Below are 27480 nucleotides of genomic sequence, written 5' to 3'. Positions count from 1 at the left end.
TCTGGTTCAGTGTGGGTGTAGGTGCAGGTGGGTGAGTGAGTGATGGGAGCCCTGGGACACCTGTAATTGGAGAATAGGGGTTTCCTTGCATCATCAGAGTCCACGGAAGAATCGACGCTCCTATCTGTGCACGTGTTCCGGGCAGGACGCCGTCCCCTGAGCGCACCCGCCGCCTCCCGCCTCCGCCCCGCCCCCCGCGGTTCACAACCTGATCCTTGGCTTCCCGGCTCTGCGAGCGTGCGGAAGCAGGCTTCTCCAAGCTGTAGAAATACGCATAAAATGAAAGGATCTTCCTCGCAGTGTTGTGAAGGTGGAACGAGGCTGGAACACTATTTTAACAGCCGAGCGCCACCTTGGTGTTTACTTGCAGGAAGGCTGAAGTCGGTTTTTCTGTTAACTTGCGTGGGTGAAATGCGGACACGAGATGCCTTCTTCCCGACCTCCAAGACGGGAACCTGGGCAGGGAGGACCCTTACCTGAGAGGCAGCGCGGGTCCTGCGGTCAAGGAAGAGGGTTCCCGCGTCACAGGCGTGGGGGCCGCCGATCTTGGGGCAACCTCAAGCGGAGGGCGCAGCTCTGGCGCTGGTGTTCGAGGGGAAGGGGCGGCTTCCGGGTGCAGTATTTCCAAATGAACTTTACGAGGCCAAAGGCCCACGCCGGGAGTGGAGGGCGGGGAAGTCGAAGACGCCTCGTGGGCACCGCCTTCTCCGCCTGCGGGGAGAGCGGAGCGGGGCGGTCCACTCCGGAATCCTGCTCGGCTTCGCGCCGGCCCGGCGAGCAAAAGTTCCGGCTTCCTCATCTGACCAGAAGGCCGGAAGAGGTGGGATCTTGGGGCGCGCAGTGCGGCTGCGCGAGACGTTTCCGTGGTGTGGCGTTTGATCTCCTGGCCGAGCCGCACGTGGATCTCCGTGCCTGTCTCTTCCAGGTGAGCCGAGGCTTCGGGCGGGTCTGAACTAAGTCAGGTGAGGGAGAGTGAGACGCTGACTTGAATTGGGACGTGTGGAGGGGCACCTGGGGCGTGGGACCCAGGGCCTGGGGCTCAGCGTGGAGTGGAGGTTTGGCTAGGCCTCGAGGGGCTAGGGGGCTGCTGAGTCGAGGTTCTGATGGAGTCAGTGCCCTTTCCTGATCGTCTGCGATCTGCCTTTCTCTTTCAGCACGTTTACCATCTCCCGTTTTTGTGTTCCCCAGGACCATGGGGCGCAAATTGGACCCTACGAAGAAGGAGAAGCGCGGGCCGGGCCGAAAGGCCCGGAAACAGAAAGGTGCAGAGACCGAACTCGCCAAGTTCTTGCCTGCAGGTAAGGGTCAGGCGTGCTTCCCCTCCTGATACTCCCGCTTTTGCGTTATTCTTCCTTTATAGCTTAACTCCTTCGCTTTTTTGGTCTATGTGTTCATTTTCTGTTCAAACAGAACTTTGTAATGATTTACCAGAAGACTAGTATGAATGAAATACTCTTATTAGCGTTTAGAACTTAGGGAAGATGCAGCAGGGACAAAAGAAGCTATGCAAGGACAGGTGTGATTCAGCGTTGAGGGAGTTGCCAGGAAGGGGCAAGCCATAGACTTAAAAGAGCTTAAAAAGATTCTGTAAAGAAGTTGGGTTTTGGAAAAAATGGGTGGCACTGTAGCAAGTGGAGGTTGGGAAGGGGGCAGTCCAGTCACTGTGAACTGCGTTGTGGAGGGGATGGAGATGATAACCACAAATCTGGTTCCTGCATAATACTTGGTTGTCTACTGCATGGAAGACAGAGTGGGAGGAGAGAAGGGGCAGGTAGTTCATGTCCATCCTTGTATAAAAGATGTGATTAATTGAGGTGTTGGCAAGTGCTCCACACTGTGCTGAACTCTTGGAGCTCATATCACCACAGTGTCCTGTGAGAGAGGTGCTGCTTAGAAAGTGGATCTGAGAGTTTAACTTGCAGACAGTTATCAATTGTCCATAATTGATAATTATCAAAGAGCTGGGATTTAAATGTTAAGTTATTTAGAGAATATATGAACAGCAGCAGTTGTGGAATCTGTGGTTGGTAACTGACTGTATTGTTGTTTAGTCGCCTCAGTCGTGTCTGACTCTTTTGGACTGCATCGACTGTAGCCCGCCAGGCTCCTTTGTCCATGGGATTTCCCAGGGAAGAATACTGGAGTGGGTTGCCATATCCTTTGCTAGGGGACCGAGCCAGGGATTGAACTTGTGTCTGTTGCATTGGCAGGTGGATTCTTTGCCACTGAGCCACCAGGGAAGCCCTGGTAACTGATTAGTTGAGAGTAAAAGAAAGAGCAGAAGAATCTGTGTTACCAGAATGGTGATGATACCATTGAAATCAGTCTGGAGGGAGGCCCAGTTTGGATTTGGTTGGTGAACAACCAGATGGAGATCGTCTCCTTGGCATCTGTTAGCCGGCTCCTGGGAGAGCATAATGGTGTGTGTGCTCTGTCACCCTTCGTCACGCTATGGACTGTAGCCTGCAAGGCACCTCTGTCCATGGGATTCTTCAGGGAAGAATACTGGAGTGGGTTGCCATTCCCTTCCCCATCCCAACTCAGGGATTGAACCTGAGTCTCCTGCATTGCCGACGGATTCTTTATGGTCTGAGCCACCAGGGAACCCCCAGAGCACAGTGGAGTGGGTTACTGTTTACTCCCTTTAACTAGATCCTAGTTGTTTCTCCTGTAATCTCCTATTTTGATTGTTTGTTTTTTAAACAGGTGGTGATGAAAATTCTAAAAGGCTGTCAAGTCGTGCTCGAAAGAGGTGAGTGTGTCCAGACCTACATTACATGGATTAAATCGGTCCTGCTCGTCTTTCAGCATGTGATCCCGTGTGATCAAGCTGATGGGAGGGCTGTTGGGGACTGTCACATTTCCCTACTCTGGGAGGTGGCAGAGCCTGGAGGTGTGTACCGTTTTCCACTTCTTATGTGTTTTTAGGGCAGCCAAGAGAAGGTTGGGCTCTGCTGAAGCCCCTGAGACGAATAAGTCCCCTGGGGCCAAACCGTTGCCTGGAAAGCTACCAAAAGGTCAGTGAAAATAAGAGCTGGGTGCTACGTTAGGAGTCCTCTGGGTCCTAGGGAAGTAGGGACTTGCTGAGCATTTCTGACATGAAAGAAACAGCCAGAGGATATTCTCGGGGGTAGAGAGGGCAGGTTCCATCAGTGTGTGGCTGCCACCGGTCTAGGATTCTGCAAACCCTTTGGGGTCTCTGCAGGAGCTGTCCAGACACCTGGTAAGAAGGAAGCCTTGTCCTTATTTAACATTGCTCGAGGCAAGAAGCGCCCAGCACCAACCCATAGCAGTGCAGAGGAGGAGGAAGACTCTGAAGGGGACGGTGTGGTGAACCAGGAGGACCTCTGGGGCTCCGAGGACAGTGATGCCGGTATGATAGATGACTATGGAGCTGGCTCCAACTCAGAGGATGAAGATGAGGATGACGGTGAAGAGGTGAGCTCCATCCCTCTGGATCTCCCAGAAGTGATCCTTGCCTTTTATTAGAGTCTTTCCAGATCACTTTGACTGTCTCTCAGTGATGAGGGTAAGCCTGAGTAGAGAAAAGGGACTTTGGTGTGCCATCACTGTTTCAGAGCACCGATTACCTCCTCTCAGCACATGTGCAAGTTTAGAAGAGCCATAGGGATAGAGTACTTTGAAACATGAGATTTTCCTTTTGATACAGCAATTCTACCTTAGGATCGTGATCCAGAATGTAGACAAAGGTTTACTTGTTAAAGTATAAGAAGTTATTACGTATTATACAGCTCATATATTTGTGTCATTAGAAAAGTTCAAGCAAAATCCAGTAAAGTGTCCACTTGTACCCCTTACCCACAACCCCCCTCCTCTCTACAGAGCTACCATTTTGAAGTTTCCAGGCACCGTCCATGTGGACCATAATGCCAAAACTCTGGAAGCTTCCAAAATGTCCAATTTACTTAAGTGAATTAAAGTTCATTCATATGTGAAATCAACATTTGGCCAATATGTCTGTGAAAATGCTTGTGTTCTAACTGTGAATGAGAAAGGCAAGAGGCAAACTTGAAAATGCATCGTGATTTTTAACTGTGAAAAATGACGTAGAGTAAGTGTGGAGGGAAATACAGCGAAACGGGCACCCTCGGCAGTTTTTGTCCCCACCCCGTGTACATATGGTGTGGGAAGACCAATATAATAAACGCTTTGAATCCCTCGTTTTAATTTCAACAATGGTAAATATTGTGCCAAGCATACAGTCAGTTTTGTAGGATCTGTATTTCTTTGTGGGAGCAAGAGTTAGGTTTGTATTTAGGAAAGAAACAGGTGGGAAGTGTTCTATGGGCTGCTGGATGGGCCGGCTTTGTACCTCCAGCGACTTGTCTCTCTTTTCAGTTGTTGCCCATTGAAAGGGCTGCTCGAAAGCAGAAGGCCCAGGAAGCGGTTGCTGGGTGAGTTGTGGAAACTCTTCTTCATGTGGAGTGTGGGCAGCAGCTGGGGAGGAGGAAAGCTCAAGGAACGAGGAGGTGTTGGCTTTGATCTGTGAGCCACCCTGCTCCTGGACCTGTGTGCAGGGACCAGTGGAGCGAGGCAGAGACTGATGAAGAGGAGGAAGAGGAGCAGGTGTCTGCAGAGTCAGGCCCCAGAGAGGATGAGGAGTCTGAAGGGGGCCTGCAGATCAATGTGGATGAGGAGGAGCCTTTTCTGCTGCCCCCTGCTGGGGAGGTGGAGCAGGATATCCTTCCAGAGCAGGGTGTGGGGGGATGTGTTTGTGAGAAGGGGTTTCCAGGCCTGCCATCCCCCCTCCCCATTACAATCACACCGGGAAACAGTTCCTTAATGGGCCCACATACCCAGGCTCCAGACTTGCAGCGTGTTCACAAACGCATCCAGGATATAGTGGGTGTGCTGCGTGACTTCGGGACTCAGCGGGAGGAGGGTCGGTCTCGCTCGGAATACCTGCAGCGGCTTCGAAAGGACCTGGCCACTTACTACTCGTACGGCGACTTCCTGCTGGGCAAGCTCATGGACCTCTTCCCTCTGTCCGAGGTACCCACTCATTCGTCTCTGATGCTGTTCCTGCGTTTCCTTCCTGTTCCCCCGTGTAAGGAGGTAGCTGGCCTCCTGGCCCTCTGCTCTCCTGGTGGAGCCCCTTGGCCAGCCTGACCCCCTCCTCCCGCCATCCTCTGTCCCAGCTGGTGGAGTTCCTGGAAGCCAACGAGGTGCCTCGGCCCATCACCCTCAGAACCAACACCTTGAAGACCCGGCGCCGGGACCTTGCTCAGGTGAGGGGTGGGAGGCAGTGACTTCTGTGCACCCAGAGACTCCTGCATACCACCCTTAGCATTTACAGCCACAATCCAGGGGGCGAACTTTGACAGGCCTGGTGCCAAGCTGGGTCAACCTGCCGGCTCAGGGCCGAGGACCCCTGTGGAGTGGGAAGTTCGTCCCCTCAGCCTCTGCTCCCTGTGACTGGGCGGTGATGGAAGTGCTGCCTCACAGAGAGATGGGTGGAGTTGTCTGTCTCATCAGTCATGGGGAAGCTGGTGAGACCGTGATTCCTGCCTGCAGGAAAAGACAGGACACACAGGCCCAAGCAGTATTGGAAGCTCATCATTTCCAAGGGTTCCAGGTTGATAACCTGGGGTCTCAAGGTAGTGGTGTGGCCCTATGTGCGGCGTGTCTTCTGGTGCTAGGTAATCCGACAGCTGTCTTTAAAGCTCTTTCACCAGTAATGTTCAACTGATGGCAAGGGGGCTGAGGCTCTTGGAAAATTCGGTTCTGCTTCCAGGAGATGAAATTTTCGAGCAGGAGCTGGCAGTCTGCTCCACGGGAATGGAGTTCAGACCTCGAGCAGCTGGCAGTCTGCTCCATGGGAATGGAGTTCAGACCTCCCCTGAGGCCCAGGAAGGGGAGACACGGGGAGAGATGGGAGAAACAAGTGTTTCTCCCATCTGTGCCGACTGCATCCTGACTGAGCTTTAGGGCTGTGGTGCCACAGGCTTCTGACATGGCCACGTCTTCACGTCTCCAGCCTCTCTCAGAGTTGACTTCAAGGTTCTAAAACCTTCATCCGTCTTAACCTCTAGGCACTCATCAATCGTGGAGTTAATCTGGACCCCCTGGGCAAGTGGTCCAAGACAGGACTTGTGGTGTATGACTCTTCGGTGCCCATTGGTGAGTGCGCCCCCGCCCCAGAGCCCTTCCACCCCTGCCCTCGTCCCAGCGCGTCACCTGCAGGCTGTCCTCCACAGGGGCCACGCCTGAGTACCTGGCCGGGCACTATATGCTGCAGGGGGCCTCCAGCATGTTGCCTGTCATGGCCTTGGCACCCCAGGAACACGAGCGGATCCTGGACATGTGCTGTGCCCCTGGAGGAAAGACCAGCTACATAGGTAAGAGGAGGGGCCTGCAGGGCGAGGACCCATCCTTAGGAAGCAGGGGTGGGGTCAGTGACTCGAGGGCACTCAAGAAACAGCCCCAGGCGGCCCAGCTCTAGCCCCACGGTTGCCTTTTCCTGCCCATGTGACCTTGGGCAAGGCCCTGGTCCTCTGTAGAATGGTGAGGTGATGGTGCACGGGTTGGCCTTTATGTCTTGCTTGGATCTTGAGAGTTACATGTGTGTGCACAAGTAACCGTTACATACAGTTAGTTGTAACCATTTAATTAAGCTTGGAAGAATAACTGAGGCTGCTGAGTAACAATGGAAAAACCACCCTGGCAGGTTTGCTCATCACAGGGCCCAGCACAGACTGGGTGGACAGCGGGGAACATGGCTTTCTGGGGAAGGGCTGAGGCTTTGCCAGCAGGGGGAGGGGAAGCCCAGCAGGTGTGGAGGCAGAAAAGCTGCAGCTGAGCCCCATGCCCTTCTCCCTTCAGCCCAGCTCATGAAGAACACAGGGGTGATCCTCGCCAACGACGCCAATGCCGAGCGGCTCAAGAGCGTGGTGGGCAACCTGCACCGGCTGGGGGTCACCAATGCCATCATCAGCCACTACGACGGGCGCCAGTTCCCCAAGGTGGGGCTCCCACTGGGTGTCTCTCCTCCCCCACTTCTGACCTCAGGATGTTGAGACTTGCCCCTGGGAAGCTCATGGTATGGTTCCATTGCCCAAAATACCCTCTTCACCTCCCCTTTCCCCAGGTGGTGGGCGGCTTTGACCGAGTCCTGCTGGACGCTCCCTGCAGTGGCACCGGGGTCATCTCCAAGGACCCTGCCGTGAAGACGAACAAGGTGCAGAGGGTGGGGGACCAGCTGAGAAGCCTTGGGGGGGTAGCTGGGGGAGGGCGCGCCCCGGGCAGCAGCGCTCTCCTCCCAAAGCATCCTGTTGGGATTCCAGTGCCTGGATCTCTTTGTCTTGGGGCAGGACGAGAAGGACATCCTACGCTGTGCCCACCTGCAAAAGGAGCTGCTCCTGAGTGCTATCGACTCTGTCAACGCCACCTCCAAGACAGGGGGCTACCTTGTCTACTGCACCTGCTCCATCATGGTGAGGCCTGTTGGGGTGCGGGAGGGAGCTAGCCTGGGGCTGCCATGCCCTCAGCACCCCTTCAACTCCAGCTCTGCTTTCCTTCCGTCTCCCCCACACGTCAGGTGGAGGAGAACGAGTGGGTGGTGGACTATGCCCTGAAAAAGAGAAACGTGCGCCTGGTGCCCACCGGCCTGGACTTCGGCCAGGAGGGCTTCACCCGCTTCCGGGAAAGGCGCTTCCACCCCACGCTGCGCTCCACCCGCCGCTTCTACCCTCACACCCACAACATGGATGGCTTCTTTATTGCCAAGTTCAAGAAATTCTCCAATTCTATCCCCCAGTCCCAAACGGGTAAGCGATTTGTTTTTTGCTCTCTTCGTCTCCACCTTTGCTCTCTCCCCCTCCAGAGGCCTTGGAGTGTGGCTGCAGGGAAGGGCGGGTCCTTGCCCCCCTAGCTTAGCCTTGAATGCTGGGGTGAGCGATCCTTTTCATTCCAGCTAGAATTGGTCCCAGGCCTGAACCCCAGTTGGGTATGTTAAAGGGTTCGCGTGGATCGAGCCCTTTCCTCAGTTGTGCCAGGTGGCTGCAGTTGTCAGCAGTGAATGCTCTCCAGCGGGGGTGTGGTTTCTTGGCCCAGGGCAGCCTTCCTGGTAACAGATCTCAGCCTCATCAGCACTGGGCTGGTGCAGGACTCCTCAGAACTGTCAGTTCTCTGCAATCTCAATAATTGCAGCTGGTTTTCTTGGCTGTCTTGGGGAGTTTGGGCTGGGCCATAAAGGCCAGGGTGGGGTTTTCTGAAACAAACCTGAGGGCTCTGCCTCCTGGGATGTCACCCTAGGCTTAGTTGGACGAGGGAGAGGCGGATGTCTTTGCACACCAACTTGGTGACTTTTCTCTATAAACAGTGCCTCTTAACATGAGTCACACTTGAATGTTAACACATTTCTTCAAGAAGTAGCAAAGTACCCTATATATATATTTTTTTTTTTGCTGTAACTTTAAAGATACATATTCAATATGTCAGTCTTCATTCATGAAGACTAGCTTGTTTTTAGTTACTCTGTGTGCCTTTTTATTTTTCTGTATCTCATCAAAAGCTGCATGGAAGAAAATGTCTTTTCTGATTAAAGGAGAAGCCCAGTGCTTCAAGTTTGTTCAGGATTCACCTCCTGCTGGCCCCCAAGGGGCACAGCTTCCTCTGCAAACCTTCTGGCCCATGGATGGGTAATGGTATCTTCTCTTTATTAAAGATTCGAATACGACTTGAGTAGAGGCTAGGTGAAACTAAGTAATCTGAATCTGGGTGATCTGCTCTTAGGTGCTGCCCCTCTTGTGTGGGACACTTGGCCAGGAGGTAGCACCCAGGAAGTCTCCTTACTTTAATATCTCTGCTTTTCCTGCTCCACTGATGATCATGACCCAGTGATGAGGCCTTATTTCTCAAACTGTTTAATTTTAACCGCAGGAAATTCTGTGACATCCACCCCCACAAACCCAGACTTGCCCAACATGAATGGGCAGGTGATCCCCATGTCTGAGAGTGGCAGCCCATCTACCAAGAAGGCTGGTCAGGCAAAGCAACGGCTGCAGAAACAGCAGCATCCCAAGAAGTCTTCCTTCCAGAAGCAGAATGGCATCTCCAAAGGGACGGACACAGAATTGTCTACTGTGTCTGCTGTCACAAAGGCCCAGGCGTCCTCCAAGCTCCAGGACAGTAGTCAGCCGCCTGAAACAGCAGCAGTGGTCAGGGAACCAAAGGAGGCTGGGAAGCTAAAGCAACATTCACCCAAACTGCAGTCCTCCAGGAAAGCTGCCTTCCGGAAGCAGCATGCTCCTCCCAAGGCCATGGACACAGACTTGCCCGCAGCACCATCCCTTTCCAAGACCCAGGCCACACCCAAGCCTGAGGACCGTGACCAGCCCTTTGGAAACACCACAGGGGCTGAGAAGGTTAAGCAGCAGGTGGCAGAGCAACCTTTCAAGAAAGCTGCCTTCCAGAAACAGAATGGTACCCCCAAGGGACCTAAGACTCCCACCATGTCCTCCCGCAGTTCCAGCCAGCCCCCGCCAGCAAAGAGGAGAAAATCTCAGTCCAGAGGCGGCCGCCAGCCTGCGCTGACTTCAGTGGATGGTTGAACTAGACTGCCATTGTTACAGGGTTGGAACTCTTTCCTCTGTGAGGATGGCTTCCCAACCATGGATGTGAAATTTAATACATGTTTTACAATCTCTGGCCACTGTGTGTTTTTTGGGGGTGGGTACTGGCTTTGCTGCTTAAAGAGCAGAGGAGGGAGGCTGAGACAGGGATCCTCAGAAGAGGGGACAGTGCAATGCACTGAGAAATCAGGTCAGTTCCCGGGAACCCAGGGAAGGTGGTTCATGGAGTCAGAGCTGGGTGTTTGGACTTGGGAGGGAGGAGGGCAATAGGGATGTAGATGGATTTGGTGCCACCAGAACCACGCAGTACTGGAGGACCTGGGTTTCAGTCACTCAGCCGCTGTCTGGATTCCGGGCACCGGCCGGGGTCCGCTGGGCTCACGGCTAAGCCTCAGACCCGGAAAGGTCTGTCCAGGTGCCAGCCTTCGAACGAGCCTTTCATTGGCTTACCCCCTGCCCTCCCCCGCCCCTATGACCTCTACCCCTCCCGCCGAGCCGTCTGATTGGCTGTTCCGCGTCCCCCTGGCGTCTCATTGGCTCTCCTCCCTCGCCCAACATCCCTGCTCCCGCACGGGTTTCTGTCTCCCAGCAGAAAGCGCAGCCATGAATCCGTTATTCGGCCCCAACCTCTTCCTCCTCCAGCAGGAGCAGCAGGGCCTGGCCGGACCGCTGGGGGACCCCTTAGGAGGCGACCACTTGGCCGGCGGCGGGGACGTGCCCCCGGCGCCGCTCGCCCCGGCCGGCCCTGCTCCCTACTCGCCGCCGGGGCCGGGCCCGGCGCCCCCCGCCGCCATGGCGCTCCGCAACGACCTGGGCTCCAACATCAACGTGCTCAAGACCCTCAACCTCCGCTTCCGCTGCTTCCTGGCCAAGGTGCACGAGCTGGAGCGCCGCAACCGACTGCTGGAGAAGCAGCTGCAGCAGGCGCTGGAGGAGGGTAAGCAGGGCCGGCGGGGCCTGCCTCGCCGCGACCAGGCCGTGCAGACCGGCTTCGTCAGCCCCGTCCGACCCCTGGGGCTGCCCCTGGGCTCCCGGCCGGCCGCCGTCTGCTCCCAGTCGGCGCGGGTCCTGGGCTCGCCCGCGCGCTCACCGGCCGGCCCTCTCGCGCCGTCCGCGGCCTGCCAGCCAGCGCTCTCCACCTCCGCCTCCACCGCCTACTCCTCGTCGGCCCGCTTCATGCCCGGCACCATCTGGTCCTTCTCTCACGCCCGCCGGCTCGGGCCGGGACTGGAGCCCACTCTGGTGCAAGGGCCTGGCCTGTCGTGGGTGCACCCCGACGGGGTAGGCGTCCAGATCGACACCATCACGCCCGAGATCCGCGCGCTCTACAACGTGCTGGCCAAAGTGAAGCGCGAGCGGGATGAGTACAAGCGGAGGTAGGGACCGGGAAGGTGGGGACGGGGCTCAGCTCAGGCCACACTCAGCCGCGGCCACCTGTCCAGAAGCACAGAGCCGCTGGGGCCCCAGAATAAGGGAGGAGTAAGTATGAGTAAAGTTCCTGCTGTTTAAGGAGGAGCTAGGAAGTCCGCAGATGAGACTGGAATCCACAGAGAATGCAGAAGTCAGGCTCGTGACAGGAAGGAGGAGTCTAGGAGCAGAATCCTGCCGGGAAACCTTGCTTTTCATATAGGCTGCAGCGTTTGCACGGCTGTGTTAACTGTGGGGTTTTATGATGTGTGAAAGGGACGTTGTTCTGAGAAGTCGCATCTGGGCTACCACTTATATCCCCCTGCCAGCCTCAGCCCTCAGAGCGATTTTGTGATATAAGCTCCGAATACTGAGCAAAAGTTAGAAGCAAAAGGTGTACCTTTAATTTGGGAGTCTAAATGCCATGAGAAGCTGGGGGTGGGGGAGGGGGGTGCTGGTTGGGTTGAACCTTGGAGGAGGTGATCCTGACACTGCCCAGGGTTTCCAAAACAGTGTCCATGGTAGCAGCCCCTGCCAGCTCTAGTTCCACCGCTGCCGAGAGGCTCTGGGGCCCTCAGGGCATTTTTGGAAGTTGATCAAAAAAGAGGGTGTGGGGAAGAGGGAATTCCCTAGGGAAAGGTGAAAGGCCTGTAGTTGACCCAGGGTGAGTGAAAGCTGGGGGGGATCTGAAAGTGCAGAAGGAGGTGTGAAGAGGGTAGCAAGGACCTGAGTAGGAGGAGGCTGGAAACGTGGACACACCAGTGATGGACTGCCTCACACAGCGCAGCTGGGGCAAGCCCTGTCGCCCTGAAAATGAAGCACTGGCTCTCCGCAGGAAATCCTGCAGGGTAGCCCAAGGGGCCCGAGGAGGGGATGCGATGCAGGAGCGCTGGCTGCATCCAGGGGATCCCCTAATAACCAGCCTGTGAGGACAGAAGCTTGAGTACAGCCAGCACTTTGTAGACTTTGTGCCCAAGGTACCATGACTGAAGACCAAGGAGATGAAGGCTCAGGGGGAGGCTCTGCCTTCAGGTTTAACCTCTTAATGATCTACTCTGACCCCTTGTGGACAACCCTGGGAATTACCCTTCCAGCCTGGTAAAGCAGAGATTTGTGTCTGGTGGGGACTGGCTGAATGTTTTGGGGAAGGACTGCTGGGTCTGGCGGCGACCTTCAGGGATCTGTAACCGGCCAGAGTCTAGCAGACCACAGACCAGCAGACTTTCTGAGGTTGAGTTCTGCCCTCATGCTGGCTGGCTTCTTTAGTGGCAGTTTGTGATTTAAGTGTCCTTGGGACTCTCAGCTATCCCCAAACCATCGTTTAGATCCACCCAGAACCATTCTGCTCCTGCCCCACCCCCTGCCCCTGCAGGAGTTAATTGACACAGTCAGCAGTGGAACATGGACAGTTCTGGAATACATCCATAACCACAGGAACAACTGCTGTTGTTGGGGCGTTTTGTTTTTTTCACTGGCAGAGTATCCGTCCTTGGTCCAGCTGTCCAGGGCAGCAAAGAGTTATTCCTCCGGGACTGATGAGCTCATGGCTCTGCAGCACACTGCTGTGCAGAGGGCCCCACGGCCAGGCTTGGCTGGTACGTGACACCGGCAGTCACTCATTCTTCCACCCCAGATCCCCTTGCCCTCGTTCTGTCTCTTTCCAGCGGCTCAGACTCCGGTCTGTAGTCTGGAAGACATGGGCATAGTCTGAGCACTGAACTGGAAAAGAGCTGAGGCCTCCTAGTTCTATGTTCAGCTCCCCTGCCAAGAGTGACCTTGGGTGTGTCTCTTTTGGTCTCAGTTTTTCCAACATCTCCCTGGGCCAACTACAGCGAAAACTCGAGGATGCTATGTATATTTGGAAGAAAGGTGTTCACTCAATGTCGAATACGACATTGCTCAGATTCTACCCATGCTTAGAGAACCTTATAAGTGAGCCCAGCTTTGAACAGAGGTCAAAATAAACCCACTCACGGGAAAATCTGGCTGGAGTACGAACAGAATTCTAGTGAGGTTCCAGATGGTTTATTTTCAGATTTTTTTTTTAAACCCTGTAAGATTTTATTAATCTTCATCCTTACCTAACTTCCTTGAGTTTCTCCCTGAAACAGTTGAGTTCACAGTCCCACCCTTCCTGGTGCGTGTTCTCCAGGGTTACTGTCCCCTGGTCAGTCTTGCTTGCTTCCTCTAGGGACACAAGGACCCCAGGGTCCTCAGGGTATCACATCCCATGCCCTCGTGTTGTAGATGGAGAAACCAAGGCCCAGAAAAGCTGCAGGTCTTATCTAAGAAAACACATAACCTGAATGGGAATGCCAGAATGCAGGGGGAGGAGGACTGGGGGCCGCCAGGGAAGGCTGGGCCCGGAGCCAGGAAGGCGGGAGCGGGCCTGCTCTGAGCTGGCGGGTGGAACCAGGCTGCCTGCCTCCTCCCCACCCAGCCACCCAGGAGGGGCAGCCGCGGTGATGTTGAGGAGTTATTATTAGGAATACTGCAGTGCGGATGTGAGTGAGGAACAGGAGAGCAAGGAGAGATGGGCCCGGAGGAGGAGCCCCGGGAAGAGAGATGGAGGCGGGGAGGAGAGGACCAGACCCCAGGCCTGAGTGTGTGTTCTCTGTGTATGTTAGGCCGCTTTCTAACCACCTTTCTGGGCGTTAAAGCTTCTCTCCCGGTGCAGTTCCCCTTCCTTTCTCAGTCTGGAAGAAGTCTTTCCAGGATGGGGAAGAAGTGCTGGGCTATTATGTCAGTGGGGTCTGAGGAGTCTGCTGGTCCAGCCAACATCAACACTAAGTCCGGGTGCTGCCCTGCCACTGCCCTTCTGCCTCCGTGATGTGGAGGGGGACATGCTGGCTTGCTCCCGGCCCTGGGCAAGGCCCCCGCCTCGGCCAGGAGTGTTTGTTAGCCTACTCCTGGTCTTAGGCTCTGCCTTCTGCAGCTCCGGAGGTGCCACCTGTGGTTCTCATCTCCCACTCTTAACAGGGGACTTTTCTATGCTCCAGTTTCCCTCTCCCCCTGGGTGTGGACGCCTAGTGATCCCAGCTTGTGCCCGGGCACCTCTATGCAGCCCACCGAGGGCCTCCGGGTGGGCAGTTTCCAGAGCTCGTGGGGGTGGACTTCGAGCACCTCCTACCAGGCTCTTGACCAATGCCATTGATGCCCTGTGTGTCCTGCAGCTGCTTTTGCAGGGTTAATGGTCCCACGGGAGGCAGGGCAGCTCTGTTCTGGTGCAGGCAGGAGAGCAGGAGCCTGGATCTGTGGACTGAAGGTGGGAGACCGGGCTGGGTAGTGTGGGCAGGAGGAGGGGTCAAGGCTGGCAGGACAGCCGGTCGGGCCGGGGCCTGAGCGGGACGGGCCCTGTGAGGGCACAGCGCAGCCACAGTTGGGTGCAGGGCCAGAGGTTCTGGGAAGGCAGCTGTGAGCTGGGCGGTGGGCGCTGGCCAGCAGCCTGGAGCCACACATTCCTCCTGTTGGGGAAGCCGACCCAGGGCCCTGCCTGAGCCAAATAGGTGGGGGGTGAGGGCGGAGGGAAGACGGCCCCCGCACCCAGGTGCTCACCCTTCACTGTCCGCAGGTGGGAAGAGGAGTACACGGTGCGGTTACAGCTGCAGGAGCGCGTGAATGAGCTCCAGGAGGTGAGGGCCGCCCCGCCCGCCCTCCTCACCATCCTTTGCCTGCTGCTTACTGCCCGCCTGCCGCTCACCTCCGTTGGTTTCTCCTGACCGTAGGAAGCCCAGGAGGCTGATGCCTGCCAGGAGGAGCTGGCCATGAAGGTGGAACAGCTGAAGGCAGAGCTGGTGGTCTTCAAGGGGCTCATGAGCAATGTGAGTGTGGCCTGGTCATCGCTTGCCTCTCGTGCCAGCCCCGCACCAGCCTGGGCTCAGCCCCGAGGCTGCCTGAGGCCTGGGAGCAGGCCTTTCTAGTTTCGCCCGTTCACCACCCGGCGTCCCAGTTGATGTGCTTCCCTTTTCTCCCCCTTGCCTGCCCCCTAACTCAAGAGGAATGAAAGTCCTCTTGGCCTCCATGGCGACTCGGGCCTGTTTGCTCGCAGTGTGGCCCTGGGTGACATCCTGACCTGCTCTGCCTTGTCTCTGGGTCTGTGGAATGGGATAGGATTGAAAGCAAGTGCTTTGCAGGATGGTTCCAAGGTCACGATGTTTGTAGAGGCAGGACAGCAGCAGCTGAGGGTCAGCTAACATTGTCCTTATGATTTTTTCTCCAACGCTCAGAGCTCTGGCTGTGTGCTTAGTCACTCGGTTGTGTCTGACTCTTAATGACCCCATGGACTGTAGCCTGCCAGGCTCCTCTGTCCATGGGGATTCTCCAGGCAAGAATACTGGAGTGGGTAGCCATTGCCTTCTCCAGGGGATCTTCCCAACCCAGGGATCAAGCCCAGGTCTCACTTATTGCAGGCGGATTCTTCATCGTTTGAGCCACCGAGGACTAGTCTCTCTCTTTCTCTCTCTGGGAGTCTGAGTTCCAGGAGGAGCCCCCTGCATATGCACCAGGCGCTGGCCCATATCCTCTAGGGGCGCCATGTGGCCAAGGAGCCAGTCATCCTGGGCAGACCACTGGGAGATAACCAGGTCAAGGGGTGCCTTCTGCCAGCAGGAGCCATGTGACTGGGATGATGAGGGGATATCGCTCATGATGCGGTGGGACCCCCTCACCGCTCCCTGCGCTCCCCACACAGAACCTGACCGAGCTGGACACGAAGATCCAGGAGAAGGCCATGAAGGTGGACATGGACATCTGCCGCCGCATTGACATCACTGCCAAGCTCTGCGACTTGGCTCAGCAGCGCAACTGCGAGGACATGATCAAGATGTTCCAGGTGAGGGTTGCCGGCGCCTCGCCCCGGCCCCGGCGGCCCCACCTCACTGGTGCCCGAGCCCCACAGGGGAGGCCAGAGCCGGGCCCTGGGGTCGAGGCTGGGGGGCGAGGGACGGCCTCTGGAGGGGTCCGGAGCTGTCTCTAACGCCGTCTCCCCCTCCCCTCTCTCCTGTCTGCCTCCTCTCCTCTCTGCCTTTCATCTTCTCTTGCTTCCTCCACAGAAGAAGCTGGTTAGTTTTGCTCTCACACAAGCTTCTCAGCTCCCTGGGCCTCCTGACCCGCTGGGCTCTCAGTGCAGCGCCCCTCCATCCTCCTGCTCTCCCTACTTCTCTCTCCTTCTCTCCCCCTCCTCTCTCCCTTCTCCCCTCCCCCCCTCCCCCCACCCTCATTCTCTGGCTCCATTTCTCTCCCCCCTCCCCTCCCTCTCCCCTCCCTCTATTCCCCTTTCTCTCATTCTCTGGCTCCATCTTTCTCCCCCCCTCCCCCCCCTTCTCTCATTCTCTGGCTCTTATCTCTCCCCCTCCTCTCCCCCTCCCCCTCTCTCCACTTCTCCTCCTTCTCCCCTCCCCCCTCCCTCCCCCTCCCCCACTTCTCTCACTCTCTGGCTCTCTCTCTCTCCCCACCTCCCTCCCTCTCCCCCTTCCCCTCCCCTTCCCCTCCCTTCCCCTCCTCCTCCTCCCCTCTCTCCTCCCTCTCTCCCCCTTTCTCAATCTCTGGCTACATCTCGCTCCCCATTTCTCCCCCACTTCTCTCATTCTCTGGCTCCATCTCTCTCCCTCCCTTCCCCCTCTGGCTTCCAGATCTGGATGTGACTCAGGTTCTGCTTTATCAACTTCATACCCCCTTCCTCCTTGCGGCCTGAAACTTCCCTCTCAGTTCAGTCATTTCACTAGAAGACTTTTTTTAGAAAAGAACTCCTCTGGGCCATTCCGCACATCTCACTCTGGTCCCGGCCAGCCATTTCCCCCGATCTTACTGCTCTGTTTTCTCTGTCTCTCGTCTGTCTCCTCCTAGTCTGCAGCCCCGGCCCCACCCGCGTCTGTCTGCCTGTCTCGGTGATGCTGGTGTTTCTGTTCCGTCTTGTAACTGTGTCTTCTCTCTGTCCGCCCGCCCTCCCCGCTGGTCCCCGCTTCCCTCCCTCCCGGCCGGCGCCCCCCCTGCCCTTCTCCTCACGCACCCGGCCTCGTCTCTGTAGTCTCTGCACTTGTCTCCCATTAAGGTCCCGTCCATGGGGGGGCGGAAGCGGGAGCGCAAGGCCGTGGAGGAGGACACCTCCCTAGCGGAGAGTGATGGGCCGCGCCGCCCCGACGGGGATGAGGAGGAGAGCACGGCCCTCAGCATCAACGAGGAGATGCAGCGCATGCTGAACCAGCTGTGAGTCTGCCCGGCCGCCCCGCACCTGCCCGAGGCCGGAGCCCCACAGCCCCACAGCACCCGCCCCACTGGCTGCCCTGACGCCCAGGCTCCCTGTCTCTAGGAGGGAGTATGATTTTGAGGACGACTGTGACAGCCTGACTTGGGAGGAGACGGAGGAGACCCTGCTGCTCTGGGAGGATTTCTCGGGCTATGCCTTGGCCGCCGCAGAGGCCCCGGGAGAGGTAACCAACCTCCCGGCCTTGGGCCCCGGCTCCTCCTCCCTGGGCGCCAGGCCCATCTTTCCACCCGCCGGCCCCTCCGAGCTCTGTCTTCCCTCTGTGGCCGCCATCCGTCACCTGCTTCCTCCTCGTCCTCAGTCCTTGTCCCCAGTCTTCGTCCTCGGTCTCTCCAGCTTCCTTTAACCTCATTCTCTGTCTCTCTCTCTCCCTCCCTGGCCTTGCCCTGTGGCTCACCGTGTCCCATCCATCCCTCCCCTCTGCTTCCCCCACCTTCCCTTTCCACTCCAGCAGCCAGAAGACAGTTTGGAGAAGGTGATTAAAGACACTGAGTCCCTCTTCAAAACCCGGGAGAAAGAATATCAGGAAACCATTGACCAGATCGAGGTAAGGCTGAGAGCTGAAGCCGAGGGGCCCCGGTTCTCGGGGGGTCCTGAATGGTACTGCAGGACACCAGGGCCTCTCCGTTTCCTCCTGGCAGGAGAAGGGCGATCTCCCCACTGGGTCCTGAAGACCTCAGGCTGGGGAGGGGAGCGAGGCAGACAGATGTAGGTTCCAGTCTCAGCTCTGTGACTTACTGCCGCTCTGACTTTTATCAGGCCTCTTCTCTCTGAGCCTGCTTTTTTTTTTTAATATTTTTTTCTTCAGCTGTGTCAGGCCTTAGTTGCAGCACGTGGGATCTTTGATTGCGACCTACGGATGCTCTAGTTGTGGTGTGTGGGCTTAGTTGCTCTGCAGCACGTGGGAGCTGAGTTCCCTGACCAGGGATCATACCCGAGTCCCCTGCGTTGCAAGGCAGACTCTTCACCACTGGACAGCAGGGAAGTCCCGAGCGCACTTCTTGGTTGGTAAAGTGGGGTCTTAGCAGTACCGCCTTCAGGGGCGATTGAAGGTCAGGCGAACTCCAGTGCAGGTGGAGTGTGGGGCATCTGCCTGGCAGTCAGCACCATCGCAGCCACTGTGATCACGGTTGTTACTACAGTCAGCGCTGCATCGGGGTCCACGCCGCTGAACTTGACCTTCACCGCAGCCTCAGCTCAGCCTTCGAGCCATGGAGGAGTCTCCATGCTCATTCCCTCACCTGGAGGAACTTCACCGAGCTGGCGAGTGGAGCCGGTGCTTTAATGTAAACTCTAGGCTGGAGGGGCTGACAGGAAGAATTTGTGACACCTGGGATGAGGGTGCTGCGGCCAAGATGCCACGTGATTCCGGTGACCCCGAGGCCAGAGCCTGAGGGGTCCTTTTCATGCACTCTGTAGTTGAGGCTGGGGGCTTCTAGAACGCTCTGCCTCTCTCCAGGCCCACCCACTGCCCTCACCGAGGCGGTGGCTCCTGAGGAATTATCTTCCTGTATCCTCATTCTTCCAGCACACAGCAGCTGCCCTGTTTCTTTAAGCAAAACCTGCTCCCATTGTTTACTCCCAGGCAGACTGACACTCAGTTTTAAAGACACAGCTGGGGGGACCTTTCCGGTGGTCATGTGGTTAAGACTCCATGCTTCCTCTGCAGGGGGCATGGGTTGGATCCCTGGTCAGGGAACTAAGATCGCATGTGCTGCACAGCCAAGAAAAAGGAAAAAAAAAAGGTACAGCTGGATATGTGCCACCAGCTGAAGAGCTGGGAGGGGGCCCCCACTCCTCTGTCAACACGCATCTTGCTCTCCCCCTCCTCACTGCACCTAGGAGGTCCTGAGGGGTCGGGAGGCTGTTGCTGCTGGCTGTCCACCCGGGGCTCCGGAGGTCCTTTATCTCAGTGACCTTGGGCCTGCAGGGACCCTGGGATGGAGGCAGGGACCATTTCCATTACTGGATGACGAGAGAGACCCAGGCCCAGGTCTCCGCTCTCGATCTGCTCCCAGCCTCACCCCTCCACCCTGCCCCACCGCACTCGCCGGCTTTTCAGTGTGGCCTTTGGGGTCGTCTCCTTCCCGCAGCCCTCTATAAACGTAGAGGCTGATGGCCATTGTAGCCTCGTGTTCTGCTGGGACATGTTGGGTTCATTTCTTCCTGCTACCCCACTGAGTGCTGGGCTCCCAAGCACAGCCCCCAGCACTCCCCTCTAACACCAGCTCTCCCGAGGGGCCTGGGTTGGGGTGAAGGAGGGAGCCAGTCTGGACAAGCGCTGGCAGCACCCTGCTTCTTTCCTGGACTGAATGAATGGTCAGCTCCTCCTGCCCCTGGATGTGCTGCTGCCGGGGGCGCGCCTGAGACCCCAGCTCTGGAACCAGGGCCGCGGTCCAAGTTGTGCTCACTGGGGCTTCTGACCCACCCAGGCCACCATCTCGCCCCATGTCACTTTCCTAACTGTCTCTTTGTCCGGTCCTGTGACGGTTTGCTTTTCTGTCTGAGTTCCCATCCTTGTGGCCCAGTTCGGATCATTCACGGGTGGTTTCTTGCCCTTTGTCTTTGCTCTCGGGCAGTCAAGCACATCACCCTGGGCAGTTTTGTTTTGCCCCCACCCGCTTCCGGCCCCTATTCTTTGTCCCCAGAACAAAGGGAGGCAGCAAGAGTGTCTGTGTCCCAGATTGTTCGTGGTCTCCGTGCCTGCCTCTCAGTTCCACCACGGAGCCTGTGGGCAGAGTCAGGCTCTGGGAAGGAGACTGTGTTTCCTTGACTCTGAGCCCCGTCTTTTCACACGTAACAGTCCTTGACTCAGGCCGCAGCTTGTAGCCAGTCAGACATTCAGCGAGGCAGGCAGTCCTTCCACCCGTCTCTGAAAAGAGCTTACATGTGAACGAAGTAATGAGAGGAAATCGGTGGTGAGAGCAGAGCCCCTTTCCACAGGGCCCAGCTGGCCCTTGTGCCGACAGTCTTGTAGACGCTTCTCGAAGTTGAGTAATGGCTCAACTTGAGGGTGCACGCAGGGGTGGGTAGGCCCCAGCCTGGAGCGGGGCCTGTCTGTGGGGGACAGTGCTGTATGGGCAGAATAGGCCCCTGTGGGGAACCCCAGGAGGAGGCCGAGTGCCTCAGGAACATTCTGCCTCTCTAGGGCCTCCGCCCCCTCCTCACTGCTCTTGCTGTGAGTCTCTTCAGAGAACTCTGGTCTCCTGCATCAGACTCCTTAGCAAAAGCCTTTGTGGGCGAGTTTCCCCAGGGAACATGGAACGATGGCGTATCCAGTGCCTTCTGCCTCGAGCTGGTTTAGTTTTGAACCTGAGCCCTTCACCTCCTTCACGGCTTGGCGGGTTAGCCTTCTGGGAGCGCGGGCAGGGGCGGTTGCTGACCTGATGGCCCGCCCCCCGCAGCTGGAGCTGGCCACAGCCAAGAACGACATGAACCGCCACCTGCACGAGTACATGGAGATGTGCAGCATGAAGCGGGGCCTGGATGTGCAGATGGAGACCTGCCGCCGGCTCATCACCCAGTCCGGGGACCGGTGAGGGCCCCCCGGGTGCAGGTGGGGAGGGGCAGTGCCTGGCGCCCCTCAAGGGTGAGCCCTGAGACCCACCCTCTCAGCAGATGGAGGATACAGGAGTCCATCATGGTTGCCTGGCTGAAACCTCCCCATGCCCTGCCTCTGCTGGTTCCCCTGCTTAGAAAGGCAGCTGAAAACCCAACAGTCACAAAACTGCTCCATAGACGCAAAACTGGGGCTGCAGAGCGTCTCGGGGTCCCCAGGTTGAGGTGGGGACTGTCTCCCCCCTCAAGGTGGACCGGGGGAGGTGGTGTCCTCCCCTCCCCACTCCCTCGCCCTGTGGTCCTCCTCTGCCTGAGACGTTACTCTCCTGCCCACCTGGGCATCATCAGGCTGGGATGGGCAGGGGTGCCAGTCCTGACGGGACTCCTGCCTGCCCTGCCCCAAGGTTACAACCAGTGTTTTTTTCTAGAAAGTCTCCTGCTTTCACTGCGGTCCCGCTTAGCGACCCGCCGCCACCGCCGCCAAGCGAGGCTGAGGACTCCGATCGCGATGTCTCCTCCGACGGCGCCATGAGATAGGGACCTCCTCGTGCTCGGCCTGCCTGCCGGGACCCGCCGCAGCAGAGGGCTGGGGGCTCACAGAAGGGAAGCCCATGTCCTGCGGCACCAGCCTGGCCCCGGGGACTGGGTGCTGCTCCCCGGCTTCCTCCCTCAGTCCTCGGCCCCTCCAGGGCTCCGGGCGTCTGGAGCAAGGCTTGGCTGCCCTTTCCGGGCCACTCCCTGCACAGCCGGCCCTCCTGCCTCCACGCGGGTGTCTGCTGCTTTCCCACCTGTAATGCTGCAGGAGCGCTTGTGGCCCCTCGCCCTCTCCACCGAGTAAGCAGTGTGATTGTCCTTCCTTCCTTCCCTGTGGCCTGGGGCCAGCTGGCCGTCTTGATTCCATACTGGTGCTAACTGGCCCAGGCACCGGTATGAAGGGGAGGAGGCCAGACCTTCCGTGGCTTGTGCAGCAAAGAAGGAAGCCCTCCATATCACAGGCGGACTGAGTGGGTCTGGGCAGGGTGCGCCTTCCTCCCTGTTCGAGTGCTCATGGCTGGCTGCCCGTCGACAGCAGTGACGTGGCTCTGCCCCTTCCCTCGTGGGAAGTGCCACACGTTATAAGGACCTTAGTGCGTCTGGGCAAGGCAGCTTTTAGGTTGACTGGGTGCAGTGTTGTGGAGAGAGAGACAGAAGCTCCTGTTTGTCTCCGTCACCACCGGGTGGCAGAAAAGTTGAAACTGCGTTGTGTGGGAGTGGGTGGGCAGGCATGGATGTGTGCGTGCACACGTGTGCTCAGGGTCTCGGTTTCTTCAAGCATCAGCTGCAGGTGTCCTCCGTGTCTCACACACGGAGACCCAACAGGCTGAGTGAGAAGACGTCCCAGACTCAAAAAAGCTTGGAGAACTGGGGCAACGACACCGAGGGTCCCTCCGCGTCACTGCCTGAGGCAGACTGGGCGGAGCTGATGTTTGAGTGGAATCTAATGAAACTGGCGAGTATTTATTGAACGTCTGTGTCACTGTTTCCAGCACTTTCTGGTGGTGGCTACACAGTCCTCTGCAGTGTATGCTGCTGCGTCGCTTCAGTTGTGTCCGACTCTGTGCGACCCCATAGATGGCAGCTCACCAGGCTCCCCCATCCCTGGGATTCTCCAGGCAAGCAGCAGTGTGTGCTAGTTCCCAGCATTTTCCAACACGCAGGTGCAAGGCAGATGCGGAGATTGGAACTTGAAAATAATGGTGCCTCAGCCCAGGTTATCAGCACCAAGTCTGTCCTGCTTCCCAGTAAGACTACACACCTCCACCGGTGACAGACAACCCGGAAGCAAAGCCATCCCAGCCCTCCCCTTCTGCAGATCCTAGGAGCTGGGCACCTGCCTGCTCATACTGCAGGTGGTCACTAGGGCACAGACACTGAGACAGAACTGGGACCTAGTTCTCCCAGGCTGGCCATGCTCCACACTGTTGCAGAGGTCAGCTAACTGGCTGGAAGCCAGGTGGACTCTGTCCAACCTGACTTCCTGTGCCAGTGTCACCCTCAGGGGGCAGGGCTGCAGACAGTATGGCTTCTGGATACACACCACCAGGCCGTTCCTGGGTTCAGCCATGGCAATCTGGCACACATTGGGGCCCAGAGCACCCAAAGGGCTCAGGGAGGAACCCAGGATATGAGGCGTGACCACTAGACCAGGGCAGGGTTTCTGGCAGCTTGGGTGCTCAACTAGTTCAACTTGGCCTCAGCCCAGCCTCCCTCACAGCAAGAAACGCATCAGCAGGCTGGGTATAGGGTACTTTTATTGATGGTACACAAGGCAGGGCTCCCTAAGCCCCTCCCCTTCCTCAGGGCCTTAGAGATGGAAACATGTGGAAGTCAGGAGATTCTCAGTGTGGCGGAGATGGGGCAGGACTCCCCAGCAGCTGAGGAAGTCTTCCTCTCGTGCTCCTGCTGGGGCTGGGGGTCCAGGGACCTTACTCCTTGGAGGCCATGTGGACCATGAGGTCCACCACCCTGTTGCTGTAGCCGAATTCATTGTCGTACCTGGAAGGAGAGTGTGAAGGGCTGTTTACCGAGCCAGCCACCAGGGGGCACCAGACCACATGCTGAAGCATCATCCCACCCCCACCCCCACATACCAGGAAATGAGCTTGACAAAGTGGTCGTTGAGGGCAATGCCAGCCCCAGCATCGAAGGTAGAAGAGTGAGTGTCGCTGTTGAAGTCGCAGGAGACAACCTGGGGGAGGAGAGGGCCTCATATGGAATCCCGCCTGGCTCCCGGGAGCCATGCAGACACCAGTCCCCTGACCCACTGACTGTACCTGGTCCTCAGTGTAGCCTAGAATGCCCTTGAGAGGGCCCTCTGACGCCTGCTTCACCACCTTCTTGATCTCATCATACTTGGCCTGACAAGGTAAAAAACAGATGGTCACAGGAGTTCCAGTCTTGCAACTCCCCTGCACTGGCCCCGCAGGCCATCGAAGCTGCTCCAACCCAAACTCACAGGTTTCTCCAGGCGGCAGGTCAGATCCACAACAGACACGTTGGGAGTGGGGACGCGGAAGGCCATGCCAGTGAGCTTCCTGTGGACACAAGGAAGCAGGGTCAGTCTGCACTGCTCCTCCCAGCTCCCTGGGTCCACATGGCAGAAAACAGTCAAGGGTCTTACCCGTTGAGCTCAGGGATGACCTTGCCCACGGCCTTGGCAGCGCCAGTAGAAGCAGGGATGATATTCTGGGCAGCCCCTCGGCCGTCACGCCACAGCTTCCCGGAGGGGCCATCCACAGTCTTCTGGGTGGCAGTGATGGCGTGGACGGTGGTCTGCGGGAGGAGGAGACCACCCACTGGGTGCTCACCAGGCCATGCCCTCCTTCACCTCCCCCTCCCCTGGGGAAGAATTAAGGGACACAGATCGCTCTGAAGGGCTCTGCTCTGCAGGAGGCAGAAGGGTCCCATACTAGCTGAGAACTGAGTGTGTTCAAGTTTCCCACCACTCCTACCATAAGTCCCTCCACGATGCCAAAGTGGTCATGGATGACCTTGGCCAGGGGGGCCAAGCAGTTGGTGGTGCAGGAGGCATTGCTGGAAAAGAGGGAGGCAAGTCAGGGGCACGTCCACTGGGCACCAGGGGGCACTATCAGCCCGCTTCCCCACCTCCTCTCTGCTGCGCTCACCTGACAATCTTGAGGGTGTTGTTATACTTCTCGTGGTTCACACCCATCACAAACATGGGGGCATCGGCAGAAGGTGCAGAGATGATGACCCTCTTGGCGCCACCCTTCAAGTGAGCCTGCAGCAAGGAGCAAGTTAATTGCACTCGGGCTCTCACATTCCTAAGTCCGCTTTCCCCCCCATCCTCCTGTTACACCCTCCTCTCCAGCCCCTCGCTGCTCACCCCAGCCTTCTCCATGGTAGTGAAGACCCCAGTGGACTCCACCACATACTCAGCACCAGCATCACCCCACTTGATGTTGGCAGGATCTCGCCTATGAGGGAAGACAGGACAAAGCTCAGGGACACAGGGTACCACAGACCCCAGGTGATCACCCCGTCCCAGTGCCTCCTCCAAGGCCAAGTTCTTCCTGTTCCGTCTCTCACACTTACTCCTGGAAGATGGTGATGGCCTTTCCATTGATGACGAGCTTCCCGTTCTCTGCCTTGACTGTGCCGTTGAACTTGCCGTGGGTGGAATCATACTGGAACATGTAGACCTGGGGGGGGGGCACAAAGGAGCGGGGCGTCAAGGGGCCACACCTCAGCCAGGCTCTGACCCCACCTGCTGTGGGGTAGCACTCACCATGTAGTGAAGGTCAATGAAGGGGTCATTGATGGCGACGATGTCCACTTTGCCAGAATTAAAAGCAGCCCTGGTGACCAGGCGCCCGATGCGGCCGAATCTGAGGGGGACAAGAGACGAGAAGGGGTGAGGGGGAGGGGATTCCTCCTAGGCATGGAAGCAGCCCCCGGCCCATTCACCCTCTTTCAAAGAGGCCACTCTGTTACCCCCACGAAGTCTCGCGAGAACTCACTTTATTTTTCTTAAGCAACCCTGTCAGCCCACAGAGTGAAAGGCTCATAGGTAATCAGGCACAAAGGCTTGCCCACCCTCTAGTAATTGGCAGTCTGTTGAGTTGATGGGATGGTGCGCAGCTACTGCCACCTACAGGCTGGGCACGTGGCAGGCACATGGCATTCATCACACCTACTCTCTGCAAACGCTTGCTCCTGTTTGGCCTAACTTCGGGCTACACCCTCGGAACTGCAAACACTAGTCCACTCAGCATCACCAAGCTCAAAGGGCAAGAGCAAAGGTCAGCATGAACTGGACGGGAAAACCTACCCTCTCCCCCACAAGAGGAGAGAGGGAAAACTGGTTTCTCAATCCCCTCATCCTGGGGTTCTTTCTGACTTGCTCAGCACCTGTCCTTCCAAGCTCTTTTCCAAAAACCAGGATTGGGAGCAACAGGTATTAGGGAGTAGGGGGGGAAAGGTGGGGGGCGGAGAGCAAAAGCCCAGGCCCCCAGCTGCAGAAAGGTCAGGCAGCTATATTTAACCCCAGCTTAGGTGGAACGGGGATCTGGTTTCTGAAGGATGGGATGGGGAGAAGGGCAGGATTCCCGGGGCTCACAGACACTTAATCCTCCTGGTGACCTTTAAAGCCTGGCCTTTAGGGTGGGGTCAGCTCCAGGCGAAGATGGGGGAAAGGAGCTTCGAGGAGAGCCGGCAAGACCACAGGGGCTGCAGCTCTGGGAGCCATTTTGTGGTGGAAATTTTCTAAGTACCCATCCATGACTCAGCTCCCCCAAGCATGGCACCCAGCCAGGGCCACCACACCTCTCCGGAAAAGGAAAGGAGAAACACCCCCAAACTACAAGACCACTCCCATAAGCCCACGTTTTGAATTCCTCAGAGAACCATCTAGGAAAAGCATCCTCTCATTCCTGGGAGTGGAGGAGGGGCCGCGGAATTTGGCTGGCGGTTTAAGTGATGGTCTGGGGTTACTAGGGTCAGAGTTGAGGTCTAGCTGCAAGAACGGGAAAGCCTGGCCTCACCTAGCCTATGGGCTAAACGTGACTCCATGCCACGAGGCAGGGGTAGAAGCGTTAGTCATGGGCAAGGAAGGCGAAAAGACGGCAAGGCTAAGGAAGGATTCCTAACGGGCAGTTCATTCATTTCCTTCCTAGCAAGTTGCAACATGGCGGCTGGGTTACCGCAGATGACCCCTCCCAGCTGGTTCTGTGCGCAGCTGTGCCTCCTGCACCCTCGGGGCCGCGCCTGCTGGGGGCACGGGCTAGGGGGGTGGTGGGGGACGGGCTCCTCCCAGGCACGTGACCCCGCAGAGCGCGAAAGGAAAGAAAAGAGCCCCAGGTGCGGGATTAGGGGATGCGGCCCAAGCAAAAATTGGAACCTCCTGTGTATCTGCCGCAAGGTGGTGGAAGGTTCCGCAGGGGCGCAGTTACAGGAGGCGCAAGAGCCGGAGGTGGGGGGCACACGAGGCCTTCGAGGGCCTCCTCCAGGTCTGAGCGCTGACCTTGAGTTCTCCTTGCGGGGGGCGGTGGGTACGACCACCCTATTCAGGTTCTCCTCGCGCTTGCAGAGACCCGCTAGCGCAATGCGGTGAGGACCGCAAGACTACCCTGCCCCACCCCACTCCACTCCACTCCACCCTGCCCGTAACTCACCCGTTCACTCCGACCTTCACCATCTTGTCTCAGGGATGCGGCTATGGGCAGAGGAAGGTGAACATTAGAGCGCGGGGCTAAGAGGATGGAATCCCGCGCTGACCACCTCTCCCCACCAGCCCCTCCCCACCCCTCCCCCCAAGCCTCCATCCCCGACCTGCGCTTCCGCACGTCCTTCCTCCCGCCCCTGCAATGCGGGGAGCTGGGCGCGATCTGTCGACCCCAGCCCCCGCAGCCGCACACCCGGCGCGCGTCCCCCTCGTCCCTTTTGGGTGGGCCTATCCCCAGCCCTTTGTGGCTCCTCTCGGCCAGGCATTTACCTGGCACAGCACAGAAGTTACGGCTATCTGTCGAACGGGCAGGAGCAGAGAGCGCAGGAGGAGGCTGCAGCCCGAATTTATAAGGGAGGGGGGAGGCGGGGAGGGGCGTGGTGACGCGGGCCCGCCTCGCCCAGTCCCAGCCCCCGGGGTGCGGAGGCCTGAGCTAC

The 27480-nt window shown here is 57.6% G+C and overlaps 3 protein-coding genes across 6 annotated transcripts; 2 read left to right on the top strand and 1 right to left on the bottom strand.

Annotated features, from left to right (window-relative positions):
- Nucleotides 1–820: 820 nt before the first annotated feature.
- On the top strand, nucleotides 821–9669 carry NOP2 (NOP2 nucleolar protein). Its single transcript, XM_070371800.1, has 16 exons — nucleotides 821–925; nucleotides 1155–1298; nucleotides 2707–2752; nucleotides 2929–3017; nucleotides 3206–3438; nucleotides 4360–4415; nucleotides 4539–4702; nucleotides 4817–5013; nucleotides 5160–5249; nucleotides 6054–6141; nucleotides 6219–6359; nucleotides 6844–6983; nucleotides 7109–7198; nucleotides 7332–7454; nucleotides 7559–7787; nucleotides 8902–9669. The coding sequence occupies exons 2-16, from the start codon at nucleotides 1193–1195 to the stop codon at nucleotides 9570–9572; spliced, it is 2463 nt and encodes an 820-aa protein (XP_070227901.1). The 5' UTR covers nucleotides 821–925; nucleotides 1155–1192; the 3' UTR covers nucleotides 9573–9669.
- Nucleotides 9670–10120: 451 nt separating this feature from the next.
- IFFO1 (intermediate filament family orphan 1) lies at nucleotides 10121–22325 on the top strand. 4 transcript variants are annotated; one of them, XM_070371804.1, is made up of 10 exons: nucleotides 10123–10969; nucleotides 14572–14632; nucleotides 14726–14821; nucleotides 15691–15831; nucleotides 16052–16060; nucleotides 17026–17204; nucleotides 17308–17428; nucleotides 17714–17809; nucleotides 20667–20797; nucleotides 21249–22325. In XM_070371804.1, the coding sequence occupies exons 1-10, from the start codon at nucleotides 10197–10199 to the stop codon at nucleotides 21355–21357; spliced, it is 1716 nt and encodes a 571-aa protein (XP_070227905.1). In that variant the 5' UTR covers nucleotides 10123–10196; the 3' UTR covers nucleotides 21358–22325. The 4 variants fall into 4 exon arrangements, with proteins under 4 accessions (XP_070227904.1, XP_070227905.1, XP_070227903.1 ...); XM_070371803.1 differs by lacking the exon at nucleotides 16052–16060 and having other exon boundaries at nucleotides 10121–10969; nucleotides 17050–17204; nucleotides 21253–22325; XM_070371802.1 differs by lacking the exon at nucleotides 16052–16060 and having other exon boundaries at nucleotides 17050–17204; nucleotides 17717–17809.
- Nucleotides 22326–23093: 768 nt separating this feature from the next.
- Nucleotides 23094–27432, bottom strand: GAPDH (glyceraldehyde-3-phosphate dehydrogenase). The gene is made up of 12 exons (XM_070371805.1): nucleotides 27314–27432; nucleotides 26994–27034; nucleotides 25109–25208; nucleotides 24916–25022; nucleotides 24707–24797; nucleotides 24486–24601; nucleotides 24312–24393; nucleotides 23981–24132; nucleotides 23816–23894; nucleotides 23634–23717; nucleotides 23451–23548; nucleotides 23094–23355 (listed from the first exon to the last, which is right to left on the bottom strand). Exons 2-12 carry the CDS (start codon nucleotides 27014–27016, stop codon nucleotides 23286–23288), a joined length of 1002 nt encoding a protein of 333 aa, XP_070227906.1. The 5' UTR covers nucleotides 27017–27034; nucleotides 27314–27432; the 3' UTR covers nucleotides 23094–23285.
- Nucleotides 27433–27480: the final 48 nt, after the last annotated feature.

The sequence above is a fragment of the Bos mutus genome, chromosome 5 (assembly GCF_027580195.1).
Source record: "Bos mutus isolate GX-2022 chromosome 5, NWIPB_WYAK_1.1, whole genome shotgun sequence".
NCBI classification, from domain to species: Eukaryota; Metazoa; Chordata; class Mammalia; order Artiodactyla; family Bovidae; genus Bos; species Bos mutus.
This window is presented reverse-complemented; position numbering and strand designations above follow the sequence as displayed.